This window comes from Triturus cristatus, chromosome 4_1 (genome assembly GCF_964204655.1).
Source record: "Triturus cristatus chromosome 4_1, aTriCri1.1, whole genome shotgun sequence".
NCBI lineage: Eukaryota > Metazoa > Chordata > Amphibia > Caudata > Salamandridae > Triturus > Triturus cristatus.
In genome coordinates, this window is record NC_140585.1 from 233,424,574 (window position 1) to 233,450,575 (window position 26,002).

The 26,002-nt window shown below is 46.4% G+C and overlaps 1 protein-coding gene across 4 annotated transcripts in view; it reads left to right on the forward strand.

Annotated features, from left to right (window-relative positions):
- LOC146854175 (aldo-keto reductase family 1 member B1-like) overlaps positions 1–26,002 on the forward strand; it is a 199,226-nt gene that overhangs the window by 146,296 nt on the left and 26,928 nt on the right. For all 4 annotated transcript variants that reach the window (XM_085651947.1, XM_085651948.1, XM_085651949.1 and 1 more), the window contains 2 exons: positions 4,801–4,907; positions 24,971–25,052. In XM_085651947.1, coding sequence (XP_085508073.1) covers positions 4,801–4,907; positions 24,971–25,052 — 189 coding nt within the window. The remainder of the gene's footprint in view (positions 1–4,800; positions 4,908–24,970; positions 25,053–26,002) is intronic.

Sequence of the window (26,002 nt, forward strand, 5' to 3'; positions counted from 1 at the left end):
CGCACAGTGAGCACGCGGTGCGCTTCGTGCACCGCGCACCCACTTTACGCAGTTAGTGCCGTGCACGCACGCACGGTGGGCACGCGGTGCGCTACGCGCACCGCGTGCCCACGTTACGCTAGATGGGCCATGTACGCACGATGCGCTTCGCGCACCGTGCGCACATGGAGGACATATGATGCGCTTTGTTGTGAAAGGTAATATTTTCATTTTTCATATCTGTATTATGCCATGCACAAATGGTGCCCTTCGGGCACTATTTGCACATGGGGTGGGGAGAGTATGGATAATTTTTTTTTAAATATAATTTTTACCGTACGCGTACGGTAAGTGTAGTCGGCGAAATTATCGAAAAAATTAAAATTCCGTTTTTGGCCTTGGGGGATCTTTGGGGACTCCCTCAACATGGCTAGGTGCTTAGGAGCTGTCTAAACAGCCCCTTTACATGTTTTTGTCCTTTGTTTTTTAATCCACACTCTGAGTGCGAGAGAGAAAATGGCGGCCGCCGCTTCCTGGTTTCGACCGATTCGAATGTTTACTAAGATCTAACAGCCAATCAGAATCGCGCTCGCGCACGTCACCGTACGCGTACGGTAAGCGCACCGTAAGCGCACCGTAAGCTGGCTCAGATATATATATTGATTTAAAGGCTATTTTCTCAGAATCTACTGAACAGATTTACACCAAACCTACAAAAGGCACTTCCTTGACCTGTAGACTACCTCTCTGCCAAATTTCAAGGAACTCTGTTCAGCCGTTCGGGCTGTAGCTGTGTCTAAAGGTCCTATGGAAAAATGCATGGGAAAAACGCGTTTTGGGACCCCCCTTTTATCTCAGCCCCCGCTTGACGAATCCCCCCGAGACTTTCAGGGTAGGAGCGGAGCGTAGCGCCCCACCTATTTTGAAATATTCGCGAGGATTCGTCGACCGGCGCCAAAGTTATTCAAAATAGAATGTTGCGGATTTCCTATGGAAACAGGGTCCTAACTATAACTACCTACTGGCGACCGCCAGTAGGTAATACATACATATATATATGTGTGTATTACCTACTGGCGGTCGCCAGTAGGTAGTTATAGTTAGGACCACGTTTCCATAGGAAAACCTCAACATTCTATTTTGAATAACTTTGGCGCCGGTCGACGAATCCTCGCGAATTTCTCAAAATAGGTGGGGCGCTACGCTCCGCTCCTACCCTGAAAGTCTCGGGGGGATCCGTCAAGCGGGGGCTGAGATTAAAGGGGGGTCCCAAAACGCGTTTTTCCCATGCATTTTTCCATAGGACCTTTAGAACGAGCTACAGCCCGAACGGCTGAACAGAATTACTCAAAATTTGGCAGAGAGGTAGTCCCTAGGTCAAGGAAGTGCCTTTTGTAGGTTTGGTGTAAATCTGTTCAGTAGATTCTGAGAAAATAGCCTTTAAATCAATATATATATCTGAGCCCGCTTACGGTACGCTTACCGTACGCTTACGGTAAGCGTACGGTGGCGTGCGCGAGCGCGATTCTGATTGGCTCTTAGATCTTAGTAAACATTCGAATCGGCCGAAACCAGGAAGCGGCGGCCGCCATTTTGTGTATTTCACTCTGAAAAAAAAGAGTGAAAACAAGGAAAGGGGGCAATGAGGAGAGTTACAGACCCCCTAACATTTGTAAGGGGGTCAAAGAAGGACAGAAAAGTACAAAGAAAACATTTATTGATTTTAAAAAAAATCACGGGGTACGCGTACGGTAAGCTTACGGTAAGCGTACGGTAGGAAAAAAAAAAAAAAAAAAGAAAATTAGATATTAGGGGGCTCTAAAAAGAGCCGTTGTGTTTATGAAATGATTTTTTAGTGGTACCTACAAGTAAGTACCGATGCAGAGTCTAAGGTTCAAGAGGAAGACTCTGTTCCCTTCATCATTGAAGTGCACACCATCTCCTCTATAAATGTCTTGCATGTCATAACGCAAGTTGTTGTGGTAAATGGCACCCATACCATAGTCACGGAGGAAAGCAGAAACAGATTTGTTGACGTGCTTTCTTGCTTTGTCATCGCACCGCGTGCCCACCGTGCGTGCACGGCACTAACTGCGAACTGCGCGCACGGAACGAACTGCGTTAAGTGGGCGCGCACGCCACGAATGGCGTAAAGTAACTTAGCATTTAAAAAACCGTACAAATTCACTGAAAAAACCATAGGTTTCACACACGTTATAGTTAGGAATTAGCATTTAAAAAACCTTGCAAATTCACTGAAAAAACCATAGGTTTCACACATGTTATAGTTAGCGGAAATTTTACTGATAAAAAACCAATGAAATTGCCCCGTTATAGTTAGTGCTGGCAACTATAACTCACGCGACCACAATCCTCTGCTGATGCTAATACTGTATTTAGACACTTATTTGCCCATGTCTTCTTCCATACATTTTTAGCTATACATATATTACAAATATTTTTTTTTATAAAGACACATATGTCATCAGCAGAAGATTGCGGTCGCGTGAGTTATAGTTGCCAGCACTAACTATAACGGGGCAATTTCATTGGTTTTTTATCAGTAAAATTTCCGCTAACTATAACATGTGTGAAACCTATGGTTTTTTCAGTGAATATATATATATATAAATATAGTCAAGATAGTAATAGTTTCTACACCCAAAAGCAGTAAAATGAGATATAGGTTTGCAACCATGGGAACCCTCCTGCCTATCAGCCGCATAGCCATACCCAAAAGGGAAGGTCTGGGAAAAAGGATCCTATACAATGGGCTCCTGCAGAAGAAACCCATATCAGGGCTTGTAGATTAGACAAACAAGCTGAAGAACATTTAGAGAAGTGGATGAGAGTAGTTAAAATATCTGACAGCCTTTAGATTGTAGACTACCTTGAATCCATGGAAAAATACTAAAACTAAATACTGCTGAATCCATGGTGAAACCACTTCAAACATAGCCAGTAATGGAAAGGAATGGAAATGTCAAAAAGGGGGAGGTAAGAAACTTGAAGAAGGGTATCATACATCAATAACATACTACGGGGAATGGATGGAGCTGCAATACAGGAAGGCCAAATATTTGGGGTAGCTGTGGGAATATGTCCAAACTCCAGGCAGACGGGTATCTGGTAGATCCCCAGGTAGATAGGCATGTCCAGAGGAGGTATAAGGCAAGCTTGATACACATATATGATTTGATTGTTGACGGGTGATGACTCTGAGAATATTTTGGTAGAGCGGAGAATAAATAATGTATTGATATGTCCCTGATAAAATGATAAATATAAATAAATAGGTTACAAAATATTTAATTTAAATGTGTCATTTTACAGGGGCTAAAGAGTGATTCTGCTTTAATACCAAATGACCTTTAAATCCAGCTTTGTGTTTTCTGATTTTCATACAGATACTAAACAAATTGTTTCTCTGTAATTACTATGAAAACCCCAAAATGCTGAATTTAGATTATCTTTGAGAGTTTTTCTATGTTGTCTGCCAAAATCACCAGGTCATTTACAGCATAATACACATACAACAGTGCTTCTGTTTAATGGGTTTATGTATTTACTGTATATGGCTACTTAGCACATAACAAGCATACAGATATCGAATTGTGAGATACATTAAGTAGTTACATACTGTGGAAGTATAATAGTTGTATATTTATTTATTAACCGATTAAAAATAGATATGGAGTAGTGATATATAGTTAAATATGGATAAATACAGATAGAAGTATCATGAGAATCAAAACAATCAAACCATTTCTGTATGTGCACACATGTGCATGGGCAATTGTCCCAGTGCTTCCCAAGATCATCTTCTGATAGCATATTGGCTAACTTGATTTAACTTTAACAATACTTTTGGAGCACACAAACACTTCTATATTTCAATTATATTCATTTAGAGATAAAATCCACAAAATTCTTGTTATCTTCTTTAATGTCAACAGAATCCAATCCCATATGCCAACGCGTTTCGCCGTGGTAGGGATAACCTACGGCTTCCACAGGGCTGGAAATGATACAAATTAAGCATTTACAATCCATCCTATATTACTTCCCTTCAGTACCACTGAGCCCATTTTTTGACAACCTTGTGCAAAGGAATATTCAAGTCTACAATCAGTGCAGTAAGTTTCTACACAAGCCAAAGTTAATATCATTGTACATTTTCTTAATCGTACACATGCTTTTCTCATTTGTACACATGATTTAAAGTCACACTTAACATATACCTTCAAGTTTAACAAATCACTTGTTTCTTACATCCAGTTGATTGTGATATGGTGATCTAATTTGTTAGGCCCCTTGATTCAACCAAAGTGTTTTTATAACTATATAGCCCACGTGAATAATGGATAAGAACACGTCATATGACGTTGGTACCTTCAAATTCCTAAATATGTTTCTATTAAACCAGAGCAGAATAAAATCTCTTGTTATTCCAGAGCACACGAGGCAAAAGTTTATCAATGAAATTACTTGATTAATAACTCCTACCTCATTGGCGATATTTGATATTTATAAACTTTTGCCTCGTGTGCTCTGAAGATAACAAGAGCCCAAGTGAATTTTTGGGATTTTATCTCTAAATAAATAAAATTAAACTATAGAAGTGTTTGTGTGCTCCAAAAGTATTGTTAAAGTGTTATTCAATCAGTGGATTGAGTTTAGGGAAGTAGGGTGTTCTCTTCCCTCCATTTTGGATGCACCTGTAGCTAGAAATTCTTTTTCTAATTAGGTGTAATACCTATATGAGCGCCAGTATACCCTGTGCACCCAGCAGTATTGACTTTGATTTAACTTTACTTTCAGGTTGAGTGCCACCCATACCTAACCCAGGTCAAGCTCGTGGAGTACTGCCATTCTAAAGGGATTGCTGTGACCGCCTACAGTCCTTTAGGCTCTCCTGACAGACCCTCGTGAGTGCTCATCATTTTCATTTATTATGTTTATTACATTTTATAGTTATAAATTAATACTTTAATCTAGGTGTTTCAATCAAATGATAAATGTTCTCAGTAATTAACTTTTTTAAAACAAACGAATGAACCATGATGAAGAAAAATGTCTCTCCAAGGTCCAAGTCTACAACATCCTTATTAAACAACAATAAGCAAACATAAAGCAATTTTGCAATTCATTGAGACAGAGCTTTGCCTGACCAAACAACCACGCATCTAATGCTAACCCCGTCTTAGTTTCTTTAACTTTTATGCATTTTCTTCACATCTGCAGTTGAAGCAGCATACATGTGATAGAAACCAAACGTTTATATAGCAGCACTAACAAGTGCCAGGGTTTATCAAGAGAATAACAAAATAAGACCTTGAAAAGAGATACAACAACTGACATCTCATATGCTGAGCTAGCTGAATTCAGTATCCGCGGTTCATAGTGTAGGCATCAAAACTAGGGCAAGTATGTCAGAGGTGTCAGAATGCATGCACATTATAAAATGTAAACTACAAGTAGATTTCATACAGTTCTAGTGACCTGTATCTACTATCGGGGTATTTTGCATCAACAATGTAAGTGTACATCCACTATAATTGATAAGCACTGTACCTTACCAGAAATGATGGAAACATCATGACGCTAAACACGTTATGTGTAAATACATCACCGAAAGCAACTAAGGCTAACCACTCACCACTGGTGTATCTGTTGAAAGATAGCACCAAGCAAGCAAAACAAGCTCCTATCAATGAACAACAATGCAGCTCAGGAAAACCAAATTACCACTCATTTACACAAGAGACCTATAAAAAATCGAGACACATCCCTTTAACCATTAAGTAGGAAGGATAATAAAAAAAATAAAAAAACAATTAAAAATAACACCTATAAAAACAGGATAACCCAAAAGACAACAAAGGTAACCCTATAGATTCACACAAGCCAAATAAATCTGCCCATGAACATGTATCTCTGTTCCTGAGAGGGCACTCTCAATGAGATTCTAACTACTCCCAGCTTAGTAGTACCAAATTCAGTCACTCCACTAACAACAACATTTTATCACATCACTTTAAAACCAGCTAAATTGGTGCTTCGTTTTAAGGAATAATACGTCAATTGCGGGATATGGATCTACAAAAGGCAGATCGGAAAATATTACAATGTTTTGACTTTCCATCAACAAAAAAGTTCTCATACAAAGGGGCACCATTGTACCCTAAGAGGAGAACAGCCGCTATTGATACACTACACAATGCAAACAGTGCAGTTCACAGCACAATAGGAGACAACAAACAACAATACTGCTGTGTGACCTCTAATGCTGCAGCTAAGAGCGATGAAGTCACTCCAATCAATGCCACGATCTAGTGTAAGCCAGAATACCTAATGCACGTATTTGGAAAGTCCATGGCCAAGCTTCACAACCCTTCTATTGTGGAATGTGGCTGACTTAATAAAACAGCCACAAAACACAGATACAACCTCTTGTATAGGTAAAAGGGACCCAGTGTGTATCCAAGAAACCTGGTGCAAAGACACTGTTCATGTAAAGTTTTAGTAAGGGTTCTCAGTCCCAGCAGTATTATACAGTAAATATGGTAGATCATCAGGAAGATTGTTAGTATATAACTCAACAGCCATAAAAGTGAATGTGAAGCCACTGAACCCTTCTCAAATCTTTCAAGCACTTATAATTTAAAATATTGAAATGAGCAAAACAATTGGACACCATCTTATTAATTAATGTTCATGGCGTGGCCAAGCCAGCCAAGATGGCGGACTCCTCTTTCTGAGGCTCCCGCTCGGCAGCCCGTGCACGAGCCAGAGCTACCTGACCCAAGTTCTCACCAACCCTGGGAATAGTTGTGCCGAGTCCAGATACAGAGGTGGCATCTCCGATCGGCTCAAAATCCCCGAGATCGAAGCCGCTGGAGCGCCGGAGACTCCGCGCGGGAGCTCGCCCGCCTACTGCGGATAAGATGGCGGCCATGTGAATCGCTTCGGGAGCGTAGTGGAGAGACGGGGGAAACACAGAGGCTCCGGAAGGCAGTCGACCCCACCGGAGATAGAAACCGCCAACACAGCATCACAACACACTGAAAGACCTCCAATCACGAATAAAGGCGCTGGAAACCAAGACGGACGATTTAGAAGGACGCTCTAGAAGGAGCAACATCCGCATCATGAATCTGCCAGAAGGAATAGAAGGGTCTAACCCGATCAAATACATCACTGACTGGATAGCAACATTCACGCCAGCACAAGATCTCACCGCTTACTTTTCGGTGGAGAGGGCCCACAGGGTACCAGCACTCAGACCGCAGCCGGGCATGCCTCCGCACCCATTCTTGCTAAAGCTCCTCCATTACCAAGATAGAGACACTATCCTATGGGCAGCCAGGCAACAGGGGCGACTTCATATAGAGGACAAACAGATTATGCTGTTCCCGGACTACTCCTGTGCGGTCCAACAGCAACGGGCCACCTTCCTAGCTGTTAAACGCTCCATGTGCATGAAGAACATACAATACGCCCTCCTCTTTCCTGCCCGCCTCAAAATCATATACGAAGGTGAGACACACTTCTTCACGGACCCGAGGGAAGCGGAAACATGGGTGGAACAACACGCACGGCGCCCCAGAGACAACTCCAGCCAGCAAATGAATAAACCGCCCGGGCGCTCGGGGCGCCGACCCCGACGGGTCTCCCTCACACAACTCAGTGGGCGAACCGGCGCTACCACTACCAGCTCACGGGACGTAGCGCAGATCATTGCGGAGCGTAGGAAAGCACTACAGGCGGTGGCCACACTGAGTCCCCAAGACAGAGGGTCGGACATAGAGAAAGATCCCCACCTATTCAGCTCGGATGACGAGAGAAGTGCTACACCCAGGTCTCAGGAGGGCTCGATGACGCCCCCCGTGGTGACTCCTCAGACTGCAGACACACTCATATGATAAGTCATCAACAGCCTGGCTAACCGAGAGAGCTGATGTGACCTGCCCTAGGGACAAGCACTCGCAGAGCAGACTACGAGCCCAGCAAAGCGAAGTTGCGTCCACCGAGATGCGACGCAGCCATAGCAGCAGGGAAGCGGCATTCCCACCGGTCTCGGATGACGGCAAGCAGCCACGACATGGGCAGGACCTTTATAGACAACTACAATATACGGGCAGCCGCTAGAGCGAGAGCTGGGAACTACCGGAGTCACCACCCCCTCAGATACGAACTAAAGTTTCAACATGAAATCCAGTTTGGGCGCACCGCTTCGTGCAATACGCCCCATGTATTGGGACTGTTTCCCTTTGTTGCAGTTTACCCCCCACCCCTATTTGTTGATCCTCCACATACCCCTGAACGGGCAAGGCTGCGATCCCAGATGGCACAGTGCACAGGTGGACGGTGGGTGGCGGGCGACGGGACGGGCACAGCGGACGTGGGGTCTACAGTCCCGCAAGACCACATACACCCACTATCTCACAGCATGTCCTGCAGAACTCCTAGCACAGATATAAAATTCCTCACATTGAATGTCAGGGGAATGCACACGGCCCGCAAGAGGTACTCTATTTATGCCTATATTAAGAGACAGCAGGCCCAAGTCGCAATCTTGCAAGAGACACATCTGACAGCGGGGGAGGTGGACCGGCTACAGAAAAAATGGCAATAATATGTGCCACGACGTACTCCACGTTTGCTAGGGGCGCGCTAGTGTGGATCAGGCCAGGGGTACCATTCAAAGAACAAATCAGACTCATTGACAAAGAAGGCCGATTCGCAATGCTGATAGGGCTACTAGAGGGCCAACAACTACTGATAGGAAGCATATACGCCCCCAACACGGAACAGGAGCGATACTGGGGCAGACTCACGAACACGCTGGCACACTACACGTCAGTCCCATGGCTACTGGGAGGGGATTATAACTGCACCCTAGACCCGCAACTCGACAGATCCCGCCCCCCCGCAGATACACTCACCATCGTACAAACAAGCTGCATGCCTCCGTAGCTTGGCAGATAGATGGGGGTTAGCGGATATCTGGAGGACTCGCAACCCCACCACAAAGCTGTATTCCTTCCACTCAATCCCGCACGATTTAAGGGTCAGACTAGACAGGTTCCTGTGTTCAGCGTCGCTTTTACCCAAAGTACAAGACTCCGACTACCTAGGCAGAATAGTGTCGGATCATGATGCACACACGGTGGTCCTCAGATGGCGACAGCCTCACCCCCCACTCCCAACATGGAGGTTGCCCCGGGAGCACCTCACAGACCCGGTATTCTGCCAAGCCCACGAGGAATACATGCGGGAACACTTTCAACAGAATGACGGCACGGCTTCTACAAGATCTATAGAGTGGGACACATTTAAGGTGAGCGCCAGGGGACACTGCATCCAACAAGTGGTGGGGGTCAGGAGAGTGTTGGACAGAGCCCTGCAAAGGGCGGAGACTAAGCTAGAGGAAATATCGAAGAGTGTAGATCAGGGGAATGCCACGCCGGCGCAACTGTCGGCGGCAAAATCCTCCCATGCAGAAACGTTGCGAGACCTACGCAAATACAATTTTCGGGCATACGCGGCAAAGACACACCGGGAGGGGAATAGAGCGGGATCACTCCTGGCATGGTTAGTCAAACAAGACACAACACCGCACCTCATTACAGAACTCATGGCCTCAGACGGACAGCTCAAACACTCCCAGGCTGACATCCTGCAAATCTTTCACGGATACTACGCGGCATTATACCGGTCCCCACATGCCGGGCCATCAAGAGATCTCGTTAATTTCCTAGGCTGGTCGTCCATGTCCAAGATCCCCCCTGCAGACAGGAAGGAACTAGACAAGAAGATCAAACCCGCTGATGTGAAGCAGGCGATCAAGGCCCTGGCGCGCAAGAAGGCGCCAGGTACGGACGGATTCCCACTTGAGTACTATAGCACATTCGCGGCACAGTTGGCGCCGCGACTGGCCTCTGTATACGAGGAGGCGTCAGCCCACAAAATACTCGCGCAATCGATGCGGACATCGATCTTAGTGACCTTCTTGAAGCCACACAGAGACCCCACGCTCCCGGCTTCCTATCGGCCGATAACGCTCCTGAACGCTGGCTGCAAGATCCTAGGGAAAATCTTAGCGGAACACTACAGTCAAATACTTCCAGCATTGGTGCATCCCGACCAATGTGGGTTCATCCCCCGGCGTAACACCTCGCATAATCTGCGTCGCCTTTTTCATGTCTAGGATCAAACAAAAGAGCGATATCCCCGAGCGGCATGTCTGGTGTTGGACCTGGAAAAGGCGTTCGACACGTTGTTATGGCCCTACCTGTTCGCGGTCTTGCAGTGCGTGAATGTCGGGCCCACACTACTGGCCTACACCCAGCTCCTATACAGAGATCTCACCTCCAGGATGCGAATCGGCAAACTCATATCGGCTCCATTCTCGGTGACCCGGGGGACCAGACAAGGGTGCCCTCTCTCTCCTCTCCTTTTCGCCTTGGCGATGGAACCCTTGGCCATACGACTGCGACGGGAGGGGGAGACATGGGGGATTCCCATAGCGGACGTCACCCACTGCGTGTCGCTCTACGCGGACGATCTTTTGATCTATGTCCGTGACATATCGGCCGACCTTACATCAATATGAACAGCGTTGCGGGAGTTCGGAGAGACCTCGGGACTCCAAGTAAACTGGGAGAAATCAGGGCCCCTGGTGATAACGCTGGGTGCTCAGACGCTGTCGTGGGACGAGACAGCCCCCAGATATTTGGGGGTGCGTCTGTACCACTCCCCCAGAGACCTCTTCGAGGGTAACCACCGAAGGGCGCTGACAGGCCTGCGATCGGCGGTGGGGTTCTGGAAGACGCTGCCATTGGCACCCGTAGGTCGGGTCGCCATAGCAAAAATGATTATGGTGCCGAGAATGCTCTATTACTTCGCGAATCTTCCCATAATCCCACCACGTTCCTTCTTCCGGGAGTTAGACGAGTTATTAGCAACCCTGATCTGGGGAGGCGGCTGCCATAGGGTGGCGCTACGCACTCTATATCTACCCACGACAGGCAGAGGCCTGGGAGCACCGTCCTTCGAAGCATATTTCCTAGCGGCGCAGCTCCAGTGGTTGTCCCATTGGACGGTGGAGAGGCACATGGAGGAGACGGCCACCGAGAGAGGCAGACTGCTCCTTCCCGAGATCCGACGAATGCTCTTGCCGGGTACTAAACCGGCACGCACGCACCCGCTACAGGTTTTCATAGCCCGCAGATGCATGATGCGGATACACCGCATGTCCAAAGACCGACCACTCTATTCCCCCTTACTACCCCTGGTGGGCTTCCGCCAGAACAGCGGGTACTACACCGCGGGAGCCCTCCGAGTATGGACCGACCATGACGTCACAGAGATGGAGGCGTTATTCCAGGAGGGACAATTGAGGACATACGCCCAAATGGTCGAGTGGTATGACCTCCCCCAGGGACAGTTCCTCCGACATAGGCAAATTTTGGAAAGTGGTAGCCAATTCTGGAAACTACGTGACGGGGAACCCCCGAAACACCCAGTGTTGCACACGGTTTTGCGAATGGGGGCAGGTACACACCTAATCACGTGGCATTATAAAGCGATCTGGGAGTTGACGGACGTCTCCCTGGACAGGCTCCGAGGAGCATGGGAGGACGACGCGGGCCGAGCGTTCCACGACACAGAGTGGCGCAAAGCTCTGGAATCTCCAAAAAAGGTATCCAGGAACGTGCGATTCAAAAATATTCAGTTCAACATCCTGCACCGGGCGTATCTTACTCCGGACAAGCTCCGCCGGTTCTACCCCGACACGCAATTCAGGTGCCCCCGCTGTCAACTGTTAGAAGCCGACTTCAAACATATGTTCTGGACCTGTCCATCCATACAAAGCTATTGGGAAAGGGTGCGCCGAACAATTCAATCGACAACAAATCTCCCTACTGCCTCTACGTGGGAGGAGTGCGCTCTGGGGATATCCCCCAAAAAGAAAACCGCAAAAGTACAATGGAAGTTCACGTCATTGGCCATTCTCCTCACGAAGAGGAACATTGCCATGCACTGGAGGGCTCCAGCTGGGCCTTCAGAGTCAGCCTGGGCGGGAGCATTACTTAAACGGGGTGCGGCGGAGGAAGAGCTACTGCGAGAGGAAGAGGTGAGGGGCGCCCGCAAACATCCGATATCTATGGAATGGGCACAACTCCTAATACACTGCAAACAGGAAAGCGCAGAGGGAGACGCACAGGACACGACACGGTCCACTCCTCACGCTTCTCCGGTTCCCCCCGCCACCCAGGGCCGATAGGAAACACTGACAGTTCGATAGACAGGTAGAGCACTTAGACAGGAGAAGCGAGGGCAGACCCCAGCCTTCACCACGCCTGCCTACAGACACACTCCCCCCCTAGATCGCCCCGGAACTCGTCCAATGCACGTACACTCAATCTACACACAGTTCACCACGGAAGCTTCTCCTTGCCCGCCCTACACCCTCTCCCACCCTCTTCCCCCCTCATGATCCGCACATTAATTTCCCTTTTCCCCGCTTCAGTTTCTCCTCCCTCTTTACGGTCTTTCCCTCTCCGCCCCGAAGTTCGTAGTTGATCCCATCGGCAGTTCAAACACCGATGCACCAGTTGCACGAAACAGACGACTATATTGGGTGTGAGGGAAAAGCTACACGGGCAGTATAGGGGAGACAGAGTTGACCCTGGATAGCACGGGACAAGTCGGCACAGATATGACGACATACATGATGGACTATCGGAACACAGCTGTAGGAGACATATGTTGTTGGTTATATCAGGAGGTCCCGATAATTGAGTGATTAATGCAACCGCCCACTGCAAGCCGAAATAATGATACACGTTGATGCGCAAAAATGATTAATTTGTACTACAGTTGAAATCCAATGTGGAAAGTTGTATGCAAAACCCTAATAAAAAAATTTAAACAAAAAAATCTTATTAATTAATGTTCATTTAAACATACACAACACAGATCAAAAGGCAGCAGTCAAGCAGTTCTTAGAAGAGATCAAGAAACCTGTGCATAATTTTTCAGGGCTGGAAGTTATCATAACTGGGAATTTTAATGTAATATTGCTGAACTATTCCCAGAGACTTCTGAAAAAACAGTGTGTCCAACAGAGAGCCATTTTGACACATCAGTAATCCGTCTGTTAAAATAAGGCTTATTAGGGAAACAAAGATGACTGTTTCACCTGTTTCTCCCTAATATCCTTGGCATTGTGTGATAAATTTACAGTCTATGGAAGATGGTCTATTTTAGACTCTACGTATCTCTCGCTTTAATTTACACCATATGCTGATTACTCAATAAATAGAAAGGGTTCACAGCCACCAGCCAACTCTAACAACTCTGGATTTGTATGCAATGCGAGCTGATAAACTGAAATGTTGGGTACAATGGCCTTAGGAGAGTAAACATGTAACACAAGAAAAGCAGAGAAGCTAACAGTATGGAAAACATCAGTTAGTACACAGGCACTAAAATGCAGATTTCTAGGGTTTACAGTCCCTTTATAAAGGCCACCAGTGAAGCCAAAAATGATCAAATCGCTACAAATAGAAATGCTAAATGACAGTAAGGTCCCCCTCACTGACAGGACAATACAAGCAGGAAACAAAAAGTGGTTCAGACAGGAATTTAAGACTCAAAAAGTAGAACTAAGGAAAATACAAAGGAAATACACGGATGGAAGTAAAGATCTGACCATCGTACAGACATTGCAAACGTTGCAAGCCATGTATAAGAAAGGGCTGTTGGAAAAAAAGGAGAAATATATTTATTATCAATGGCAAGTCATCTTTAAGATCTCAAGACTTAAAGCCCAAACCAAGTTTTGGAATTATATAAACCGACTTAATAATTGTGAACAACCCCAGAATGAAAACGGTGTAAGTCTAGAAAATTAGGAGCACCGCATCTTTAATGTTTACAATGATGACAGGTTGGCCTTGGAATCTCAATCTGCCCTCACACTGTGTTTGAAATAATTCCATAAAGATATTAAAGTTCGAGGAATCAACACCAGTTACCTAATTGAAAAAGGGAGCATTAAAGTCATGCTAAAGCATATCTGGGCAATGCAGAGCTCCAGGACTGAATTTAATTCCGAGCAGCCTCTTCAAAGCTGATATACAATATTGAGAGTCCTGGTTGACACGTCTATTCACGGCTTTATTTTCAGTTTTTACTGTTGTAGATTCTTGTCATGGTTCCATTTTATGCCCTCTTTGCGAAAACAACAGCAATAGTTCAGATCCTTTTACCTACCATATAATAGCGCTGTTGGACATTGACGGCAAAGCATGTACCAGGATTCTGCAACAGGAACTTGAACATCATTCTTTTCTTCCCAATGGGTTTCACACACCCAATTGCAGCACTATGGATAATATAGTGACACTATCATGTCTTGCCCATCACCCAATGACTCAGAAACATGCCCTTTTTTATTTGTGTTCTTCTTTGACTATTCTCTTGCATCTGAGTTGATCTACTGATTCTCTGAAGCAAACTGTCAGCCTGGGGAAAGCATGACTCCCCTGTAAGAGGCTATTGTTCTATTGTGCTCAGAAACCTGGGTGAGAGTTCAAATTGGTAATGGTTTCAGAATATCAAAGAAAATTATATAACTAATAGAGGATTGAAGCAAAGGTGTATACTTATTTACAAGCCCCTTGCGCCGCTGGTTATGTCACTTTTTCCCATATTACAAATGATGCACCAGCAGGGCATGGGGCTTGTAAATAATCCCTTAAAGCTCTTGACTAACGCTAGACCTTTAAATGAAAGCCTTAGAGTTCCTTAAGAGAATTCTAATGTGATGCCCAGAATACTGTGGATGGGGAGACGGAAGGGGCATAATTATGCAAGAGTAAGTCAGCGATGTCTTCTCATGCTCCTCTACCCTACAACGGAAAAGGTTTTTGACCACGATGAGCTAAAAATCACCTGTGAATGAAATGGTGCACACATGTAATAAAAGTGAGTTCAGCCCAATCTTTTCCTTGATTCATTTGATCTGCAAGAAGGGTTATGAGTTTCAGGTTTTGTCATTGGATGAACGACTTACAGTCTTTAATCGAGATTACATGATGCTCAGGACACGTCAATTCTCCATACTCAAGGTGCTGTCTGGAATATCATGTTAATCAGACTATACACTTAATTTTAGAGATCCTGGCACAGCAAGCTCTCCATATTTTAGATGTGAGATCTGCACTGAAGTATTGCGGTATTCCTTCCAATGTTTCCTCCCAAGGTGATTGTTTCTGTGAAATCTATTCTAAGTTAAAGAATCTGGGGCATATTCTTTGCTGAAGAATAAAAAATTACTGACCTGTAATGATAGTTCAACAATGCAGCAAAAATCCAGTTGGTAACCAATTGAAAATAATACCTACAATAGATGGATATAGGCCAAAAGAATATGTAAATAGAAAAAATGCTTTATTTGTGTTCACAATTAATATGATGAATCTGATAACATTCCTGATATCACATATAAAATGAATTAACAAGCAGAATAAACTTTTTTTATATTTGAAATTATCTCACAACAACACTTTCATATTTCTAGGTAGGGAAAACTAGTCCCATCCAAACAAGACAATAGATCAAACAAATGTCGCTGGTTAAAAGCAGAGAAAAAAACCAAAGAGACTCCAGAAACAATTACTAATACATAACTGGTATGAACTCACAAAAATCATGAAATATATACAAATGAAAACAAGGATTGTGGCTCAGTTAATCATTCATTGATAATAATAATCACCTCTACGTGTTTTTGGGCGAGCAAACATGTCTTCTTCAGGAATAGCCACAAGGTGAATGTTCCAGTACCTGTAATGTATTTCATGCCCATTTATAGCCATAGTAAAAATTAAATATGATTTGCTATATCTAATAGATTAAGACTCAATAAAAAGTAAGTTAGTGACAGAGTTGTATTCACAAACAAGGCCATGATTTGCCCAAAGTGAAAGGAGAGTGCTATTGCATCAAGAGGTAGAGCATGCATACAGATCAGGATGGGTGTGTTTCTATATACTCAAATAAAAAAACAATAATCATGCATCATATTCAGAAAATCCATCACCAGTTTTTGATGCACCATATCAAAGATAGAGGTCCATTACTTATCTGACAATTATCTATATAAGATAGAAACTGGAGAATTATATAAATGAGAGGTGTATAATGGATGAGCTGAGATTATTCCAACTGTAAATAGGACAAATTAAGAAAACATGTAAAGTCCTCTACAAGGAAATGATTTTATCTCTTCGAGGGTCGAATGTGTACAGAGTGATAATATAATTTCTCAAATTAACAATACCTTAGTAAAGAAGAAAAGGATCTAGTTTCAATTCAACAGGTACAGCGAGAATGAGAAGGATCTTCTCTAGGTACTGTGAAGCCTGGTGTATGTCTTCATAAGAAAGGTTTCTTATAGTTACTATAAACCAAGTAATGATTTAAATGAAGAGCTGAAAAGACTTATGGGTACACTATAAAAATGGCATAAAGAAGTCTTAGCATAAACTGCACAGGACTATACTTGGTGACTCAGTTGTATCAAGGCAATGAATGAATCAACATGGCAGGTGTACCTGTCTCCAATCTCTATATTATTGCAATTATAGCATCAAAGAAATACAAATATTTTGGGTGTCTGAGGAGCTAACCTGGAAAAGTGAACATCTGAGAGATAAAGGTCTGCACTAGAATCTGTGGTTATTATTAAAGAAATCTCAAAATATTAAATACAATTGTGACAGTAACTCAAGAGACGTTGTGTGAATGTCAAAAAAGTTAATGTTACCTACGTACACCTGTGATGATGGCTATGCGCATGAACCGGGTCACAATATTTCTCTTCAGAAGTATCCTCGGCCAACGACTAAGGTAATGGGGATCGGCATATATAGGACACTTCACATATAGGACCAGCCGGTCCAAACTGAAAATTAACAACGGGGATAATTGAATAGTGGTCACCACAGGAGGCAAATGCATGTGACTGTGTGCTTACATGCATTGCTAAGCGTGTTAATAAACTCCTATTGCAATTCATGTTTGAATTTAATGTCTAGCCATAGACGAAACGCACATTAAAAAGGTCTATATCCATGTGTTGGACTTGGCCCTTATTGCAGGGTCCTCCCTGAACGTTTTGCCTTCTCCCTGTATTTCTTTGACCTGTTGTTAGTGATTTTATGACTCTGGGCACTTTACCACTGCTGATCCGTGCTAAAGTGCATATGCTCTCTATTTTAAATTGTTGTAATGGATTAGTGACTCCATGATTGGCTTACTTGATTTACTTGTCAGACCCTAGTACAGTGCACCATGTGTGCCCAGGGCCTGTAAATCAAATGCTGCCGGTGGGATTGCAGCACTGGTTGTGCCACCCACAGAAGCAGCTTGTAAAATATGACTCAGGCCTGCCATTGCAGAGCCTGTGTGCAGCCTGGGGCTGCCATGTCGACTTGGCAAGTGCACACACTTGCCAGTCCCTAAACTTTCTCTTTTCTACATGTTAGTCACCCCTAAGGTAGGCCCAAGGTACCCCCATGGGCAGGGTGCATTGGATGTGAAAGGTAGGACATGCCCTGATGTGTGTGGCATGTCCTGATAGTGAATTTTAGCCATTTACGTTTTTCACTATTACAAGGCTACCTGTCCCCATACGCCAGAATGGGCAGTTTGATTATCAATCAATCAATCATGGCATTTGTAAAGCGCACTACATACCCGTGAGGGTCTCAAGGTGCTGGGGGGTCAGGAAGCTGCTACTGTTCAAAGAGCCAGGTCTTGAGGAGTCTTCTGAAGGTCAGAAGGTCTTTGGTCTGCCGCAGGCGAATGGGGAGGGTGTTCAATGTCTTGGCAGCGAGGTGGGAGAATGATCTGCCGCCAGTGGTCACTCTTTGGATGTGGGGGACGGTGGTGAGGGCGCGGTCTGCGGAGCGCAGCTGGCGGATGGGGGTGTAGAGGCTGAGTCGGCTGTCGAGGTACGTTGGTCCGGTGTTGTGGAGTGCCTTGTGTGCATGGGTGAGGAGTTTGAAGGTTATCCTCTTGTTGACAGGGAGCCAGTGCAGGTCTCTCAGGTGGGGTGTGATGTGGCTGCGGCAAGGGATGTCGAGGATCAGGCGTGCAGAGGCGTTCTGGATGCATTGAAGCTCTTTCAGGAGTTTGGCTGGGGCTCCTGCGTAGAGTGCGTTTCCATAGTCCAGTCTACTGCTGACGAGGGCCTGGGTGACTGTCCTTCTTGTTTCGGTGGCGATCCACTTCAAGATCCTGCGAAGCATGTGGAGGGTGTTGAAGCAGGAGGAGGAGACGACGTTGACCTGCTTTGTCATGGAGAGAGTGGAGTCGAGGATGACCCCTAGGTTGCGTGCGTGGTCGGTGGGTGTTGGGGGTGTTCCTAGTGCAGTCGGCCACCAGGAGTCGTCCCAGGCCGAGGGGGTGGATCCGAGAATGAGGACCTCCGTCTTTTCCGAGTTCAGCTTCAGTCAGCTGTTCCTCATCCAGTCGGTGACAGCCTTCATTCCCTCGTGGAGGTTGGTTTTGGCGGTGTGGGGGTCCTTGGTGAGGGAGAGGATCAGGTGTCGTCGGCGTAGGAGATGATGTTGAGGTCGTGCCGTTGAGCGATGTGGGCCAGTGGTGCCATGTAGACGTTAAACAATGTTGGGCTGAGGGATGAGCCTTGGGGTACGCCGCAGATGATCTCGGTGGCTTTGCAGAGGAAGGGGGTGAGGCGGACGCTCTGTGTCCTGCCGGAGAGGAAGGAGGAGGTCCAGTCCAGGGCATTCTCTTGGATTCCGGCGTCATAGAGGTGTGTTCGTAGTGTGCGGTGGCAGACCGTGTCGAAAGCGGCTGACAGGTCCAGGAGTTTGAGGGCCGCGGTTTCTCCGTTGTCTAGCAGGCTCCTGATGTCATCGGTGGCAGCGATGAGGGCAGTTTCGGTGCTGTGGTTGCTGCGGAACCTGGACTGGGACGGGTCCAGGATGCTGTTCTCCTCAAGGAAGCTGGTCAGTTGTTTGTTGACGGCCTTTTCGATGATCTTTGCCGGGAGCAGGGAGATAGGTCGGAAGTTCTTGAGGTCCTTGGGGTCCGCCTTGGGTTTCTTGAGTAAGGCGTTGATCTCTGCGTGCTTCCAGCTCTCCAGGAAGGTTGCTGTCTCGAAGGAGATGTTGATGGTTTTCCAGAGATGGGGTGCGATGGGGCTGCTGGCTTTGTTGAAGATGTGGTGTGGGCAGGGGTCTTCCGGGGATCCGGAGTGGACGGTGTTCATGATCTTGATGGTGTCGTCGTCGTTGATGTTGGATCAGGCGGTTGGTGCAGGTGGTGGTCATTGGAGCGGGGTCTCAGTGGTTGCCGGGGTGGTGACAGCGTTGAAGCTGTCGTGGATGTCTGCGATCTTGCGATGGAAGAAGGTGGCCAGCGAGTCGCACAGGTCTTGTGAAGGTGGGATGTCGTTGGTGTTGGAGTTGGGGTTGGAGAGTTCCTTCACGATGTTGAAGAGCTCTTTGCTGTTGTGTGCGTTGTTGTCTTGGCGGTCTTTGAAGTAGGTCCTTTTGGCAGATCTGATGAGGTGGTGGTGTCTGCGGGTGGCGTTCTTGTGGGCTGTGTAGCTTTCCGGTGTTCGTTCACGGATCCAGTTTTTTTCGAGTTTTCGGCAGGTTCGCTTGAAGGCCTGGAGGTCTTCGTGCTAGTGGGGGTGTTGGAGGGCTTCTTGAGCGGGGCGAGGGTGTTGGCGCAGTCGTTGATCCACTATTTGAGGTTGCGAGAGGCGATGTCGGGGTCGGTCGGATCTGCGGGTGGGCTCCGGGCAAGGGTGGTGGAAACCTGTTCTTCGGTGACTTTGCTCCAGCAGCGGCGCGGCATCTGTTGGGTGCGGTGGTGCGTGGTGGGTTTCCAGAAGGTGAAGTGGATGCAGCGGTGATCGGCCCAGTGGAGCTCGGTGGTGTGGTTGAAGGAGACGTGGGAGCTTGCGGAGAAGATGGGGTCAAGCGTGTGGCCAGCAGAGTGGGTGGGTGTAGCAACGAGTTGTCTGAGTCCGAGGTTGGCGAGGTTGCCGATCAGGGTGGAGGAGTTGGTGTTGTTGTTGTTCTCGAGGTGGAAGTTCAGGTCTCCGAGGAGGATGTAGTCCATGGAGGCAAGGGCGTGTGTGCTGACGAGGTCGGTGATGGAGTCACTGAACTGTGCTCGTGGTCCAGGGGGTCTGTAGATGAGGGTTCCTCTGAGGGTGGTGTTGGGATCGGTGTGGATCTGGAAGTGCAGGTGTTCGGCGGTGCTGAGGGTGTCGTCGGTGTTGGTTGAGACTTTGAGGAAGTTCCTGTGGGGGATGGCGATTCCTCCTCCTACTCCATTGGTGCAGTCCCTGCGGGTGATCTTATAGCGTTCCGGGATGGCTATGGCGATGTCGGGTGCCGAGGAGGGGTTCAGCCAGGTCTCCGTCAGGAAGGCGACGTCTGGGGTGTTGGAGTCCAGTAGGTCCCAGAGTTCCACGGCGTGTTTGCATGTGGAGCGGGTGTTGAGAAGGATGCATCTGAGGTGGTTGGGTTCTTTGGTAGGTGGGTTGGCGGGCCGGATGCTGGTGAAGCTGCAGTTCCGGCAAGAAAAGGGTCCTTGGGTGCGCTTCGGGCGGCCAGGCAGCAGGTGCGTGATCGTCCGGCGTTGAGTGCATGGAGGGTGCTGGAGTCGTAGCAGAGTTAAGCACACAGGGGTAACCCTATAACCCAAGGAACCTGGGCCTCATCAATATATATGAACAATGGTTCCGTAGGGAAAACAATTATTTACAATTGAGATAGATCAATTAGACACAACACACAGCATTCGATGATCTAGCAAATAATTAATTTTAAACAATGAATAATAATTCAAAAGAACATAATAATTTATTTTTTGTTTTTCATATGAATTTCAAATCATTCATCAACTCCTTTGGGTATGTACAAGAAATGAAAAAGGCTGTATATACAATAATATTTGCAAGAAAGCGACGCAGTGACAAAGTGAATAAGGTGACTAGGTGTGATAGTGAAAATGTGAATATTTACAATATATGTACGTGATTATCAATAAAATACACAAAGTTTTTTGCAAAATTTTTTGCAAAAAAAGTCCTCAGCTGAATTATAGATAGATAGTAACCCTTGTAAGGCACAAGTCCTAATTTTTCTGTATATACAAGGAATTCCAATTGGTACGGGACTGTGGAACCGTCAACGTTTCGACCCTATATCAACCAGTTGTTGTATACAGTCATATCGGGTCTTCTTCAGGACACAGGAGGTGTATAACAGCCTAATTGTAGGTGATAGGACAAATGTCCACCAGTATGACGTGGTTGCCGCTCGATTTCAATCAGAAGAGACTACCAGTGTTGTAGAAGATCTAGATTCGTCTTCGTCTAGTTATTTAATCTTTTCTTCTCTTTCCATTCTGATTAACGAGACCTGTGTGAATCGCTGACTTCAGGGTAGATACTTTATACTGCAGGGGGCACAGTCATCAGGATATAATTTCGACTGATGTTTTCGGTATATTTTCCTTAATCTCGGGGAGTCCGTCTGAAGCACGCCACCAGAGCACGCAGAGGCGGGCTTCATGGCGTTCGCGGGGGCCAGGGGTCCTGGCGCTGGGCGTAGTCCAGGCGCGGAGGGGCTTGCCTTAGGCGTGCCTTAGGCGCCCCAACGGCGCGGCCGCGCAGCAGCCGCTATATATGGGAAGGTGGATGGGAGGAGCAGCTGGGAGGCGGGAGGCGGGAGGTAGGGGCATCGAATGGACAGAAAGGGGGGCGGGGCCACAGGGGACACAGCAGTGGGAACGGGAGCGGTGAATGGCACGGAGGGCAAGGGCACAGAATCACTGGGGTCACAGAAGGAAAAACGGGCACAGATCACGGGGGTAGAGAAGGGAAAAATGGGCACAGATCACGGGGCGCACAGATGGGAAAAAGGGCACAGATTATGGGGGTCACGGAAGGAAAAAATGGGCACATATCACGGGGTCACAGAAGGGAAAAACGGGCACAGATCAAGGGGGGACAGAAGGGAAAAAGGGCACAGATCACGGGGGTGACGATGGGAACAGAAGGAAAGAAGGGTACAGGAGAAAATACAGGCACAGGGGGAAGACAGACAACAGCAGTCACAGACAGCAAAAGAGAAAACGATACAGGCAGCACAATGAACAATAGAACAGACCTTAGGCCTACCACTGGACACCAGGGATGATTCGCAGGTGGTAGCCTGCGGGTGGAGGAGGGCCTCAACTTTCCTCAGCAGCAGCAGCTGGGGCAGGGACAGGACGCACAGGCAGTGCTGTGCGGAGGGGGAGTGACCTACCTAACAAGGTCAAGGGTCGCTCACCTTACAGCGCAGAGGCCGCCATATATGGGGAGCTGGGAGGGAGGAGCAGCTGGGAGGCGGGAGGTGGGAGGTATGGGCAGCGAATGGACAGTCAGGGGGACAGGGCCGCAGGGTACGCAGCAGCGGGAACGGGAGCGGTGAACGGCACGGAGGGCAAGGGCACAGAATCACCAGGGTCACAGAAGCAAAAACGGGCACAGATCACTGGGGGCACAGAAGCGAAAAATGGGCACATATCAAGGGGGCACAGAAGGGAAAAAGGGCACAGAATGCGGGGGTCACAGAAGGAAGAAACGGGCACAGATCACTGGGGGCATAGAAGGGAAAAAGGGCACAGATCACGGGGGTCACAGCAGGAAAAACTGGCACAGATCACTGGGGCACAGAAGGAAAAAAGGGCACAGATCACGGGGGGCACAGAAGGGAAAAAGGGCACAGATCACGGGGGTGACGATGGGAACAGAAGGAAAGAAGGGTACAGGAGGGGGAGCGACCTACCTAACAAGGTCAAGGGTCGCTTATAATCCTAACTGACCATGGGAACATGGTAGAAAAACGAATTTAGTATGCCTGAACACAGAATGATAAAATACATCTTTTAGTGTAGTTGGTTTTAACATTCTGTGTTTGAAAATACCACTTTTAGAAAGTAGGTATTTTCTTGTCTAACCATCCAGCCTGACTCTGCTAAGTTTGTGTATTGCATGTCTGGTTTGTGAGTGACAGAGGCTGGGGTGGCTCCAGGAGACAGGGTGAGTCAGCACTAGGCTGGATAGACCTATCTGCATTGGGAGTGGTGAGAGGAGTAGCACCTTGGCCTGAATAGGGCTGTGCCGGCCTTCCACAATGCTGTCTCCACCTCCTGTGGTGCGTCTGATGACCCTGGCCCACACTGACAAAGGAAGAAGTTGTGCACAGGCAGAATGCACCCAGAACTGGTTTGGACTAGGTACAGACACTCTCTGCCTTCAGAGACAAAGGAGTTGTGTGTATAAAAAAGGGGAACCAGACCCCAGAACTTTAGATCATTTCTGGGAAATCAAGAGGAACCTTTGCCAAGGAGAAGAAACCGGAGAAGCTGAAGGAGGATTACTGCCCCTCTGCTGCTTGCTGTCTGGGGTTGGCCTGGTTACTTGTTGCCAAGGAAAGGAGAAAAGGACTTTCCTTGCTGGGAATTCTAGCCTACAGAGAGGTGCCTGCAGCTGTTTAGGACCTCTAGAGACTGTTCATTGCTGGGTGCTGGATGCGCAACGCAACGAGGAGAATCATGTCGCCACAGCAGTTGCCATTGCATCGCCGAAGAAGCGTGTCGCCGCCACAGCTCTTCGCCGTTGCATCGCCGAAGAAGCGAATCGCATCACCGGAGAAGCGTGCCACCGCCGCGGAGGTCGCCGGCGCATCACCGGAGAAATGCGTCGCAGGGCCTATCGCGGCTCTAAAGATCATCGATTTCAACGCACGACCGTCGGGCATGCACGCATCACATCCACGTTGTCACATCGCATCAAAAACGCCATTTTGTTGCATCGTACCGTCGCATCGCATCGAGGCACCATCTTGTCGCATTGCACCGACGCATCACCTCCTCTCCGGTAAGGAACCGACGCATCACCTCCCCCGAAGCGAGGAATCGACACATCACCTTCCCTGCATCCCTTTTGTTTGTTTTGCGTGAAGCATCCAAGGTACTTTGAGAGTAAAGTGCTGCTTTTACCATCTACATTGAACTAAGCTATTTCTATCATTTTAAAGTCATATTTTTAATACACTATTGTGGATTTTTGTTGTTTGGTCTTGTGTTAAGTCTAGTAAAGAATACTTATTTTTCTAAACTGGTGTGGTGTCCATTTGTAGAGTTTTTACTGTATTAATGTGTGTTCACAAATGCTTTACACACTGCCTCTGACATAAGCCTGTCTGCTCGTGCCAAGCTACCAAGGGGGTGAGCAGAGGTTATTCAGGAGTGTATCCCCCTTTCCCTGACTAAAAGCGAGGGTCCCTATTTGGACAGTTCATAGTTGAATGACTTGTGACACAGATTAAGCAAGCTGTGCAATAATTTCATAGATAAAAAAACATTATTCTGTTTGTTAACCTATTCTGTAAGTGATATCAGAGATGTAATCCGATTTATCAAATTAATTATGAATACAAATAAAGCATTTTTTCTAACTGCATGTTCTTTTGGCCTATGTACATCTATTGCATGCATTATTTTCAATTGGTTACAAAGGGGACTTTTTCTACATTGTTGTATTTTCCCTTCCCTTGGAACCGTGATTTCTTAACAGGGAGTCCCTATTTCTGTAGACTGTAATGATACTACTCCAGCTAGAAAACGTCAAGAGAGTCATAACACACCACATTCTCCCCTCATTGAAGGTTTCTTTGCACATATGATTCCTTAAAAAAACTGTAAAAAAATGCCGGGGACTGAAACATCCTTTTATGACATGCCATGCTGCAGTTTTTTTCTTTTCATTTTTCTGGGTCTTCACATTTTAAATGCTATTTAGAAAAGTGGGAGGCAGAATAAGTTGTTATTTTAAATAAAACAATTTCATTGGTCCCTTTCCTATTACGTTTACTAGGGCCAAACCTGAAGATCCAGTCCTCCTGGTTGACCCTAGGATCAAGAAAATTGCAGAAAAGTACAAGAAAACATCTGCTCAGGTACATGGTGAAAGAGACATTCATTTAGACTAATGGCTCTAAAAGGTCAAATCTATTGGTTCTTGTAGCCTTCTACATTTCTCTAACTACACTAGATTTCTCTTTGTAACGCTTCTTTTAATGCTTTCTTACTTTACCAATTCACATTTGTTTCTCATCTGCCTGCATATATAGTTCAATCACTGATCCTGGAGATGTGTTGTGAATATTATACAGACATATGGCGGATGACTAGGGTTCACTCATCTAGTTTTTGGCAACGGTCTACTAAACCCTCAAGTACCATTTAATTCTGCATATGCAGCTTCACAGGAGGCTTTCTGTCACTAGAAAATTCTGTGGCATCTGCACATTTTTTTAGGTGCACCTTGTAGATTAACTTGTGGGCCTTTAGTCTTCCTTTATGGACCCCACATGTTTGTGAGGCTTAAATTAGTCATTGGGTCCCTACATCCAAATACCTCAGACTATGCCTGGCCTTTCCATAATTTTAGGAGATTAGCATAATTCCTTGCATATTCCAATTAGCAATAATTCAGTACTGTTATAATGAGATCTGCTGCTTTGTGCCGATATTCTCAAAGACATCTACACGGGTGTGGAATTCCTATAGCCCGACACCCAGGACAACAGGTTTCTAAGTTTATATTGTCATTGGGGCAAGTAGGCCTGACCCCCTGCAATACAAACCCTTTGGCTGCCAGTTCACAGTAACACGTAATGGATCAGGGAAGGGTATGGTATGCTACTAAAGTAATATTTGTGTCCATGTGTTAATGCGGTTCAAACCTGTATTTATGATCATTAATGCAAAGCCTTTATTATTAGGGTGGGCTTGGGCCCTGCTATATGCTTTAAACTCGGGGTGTACTACAGACAGTGAATTCAGTATAAAAATGTGCACTTGTTTGCAAAGTTTAACAACTTATAAGTTTAACTACGTATAAAGC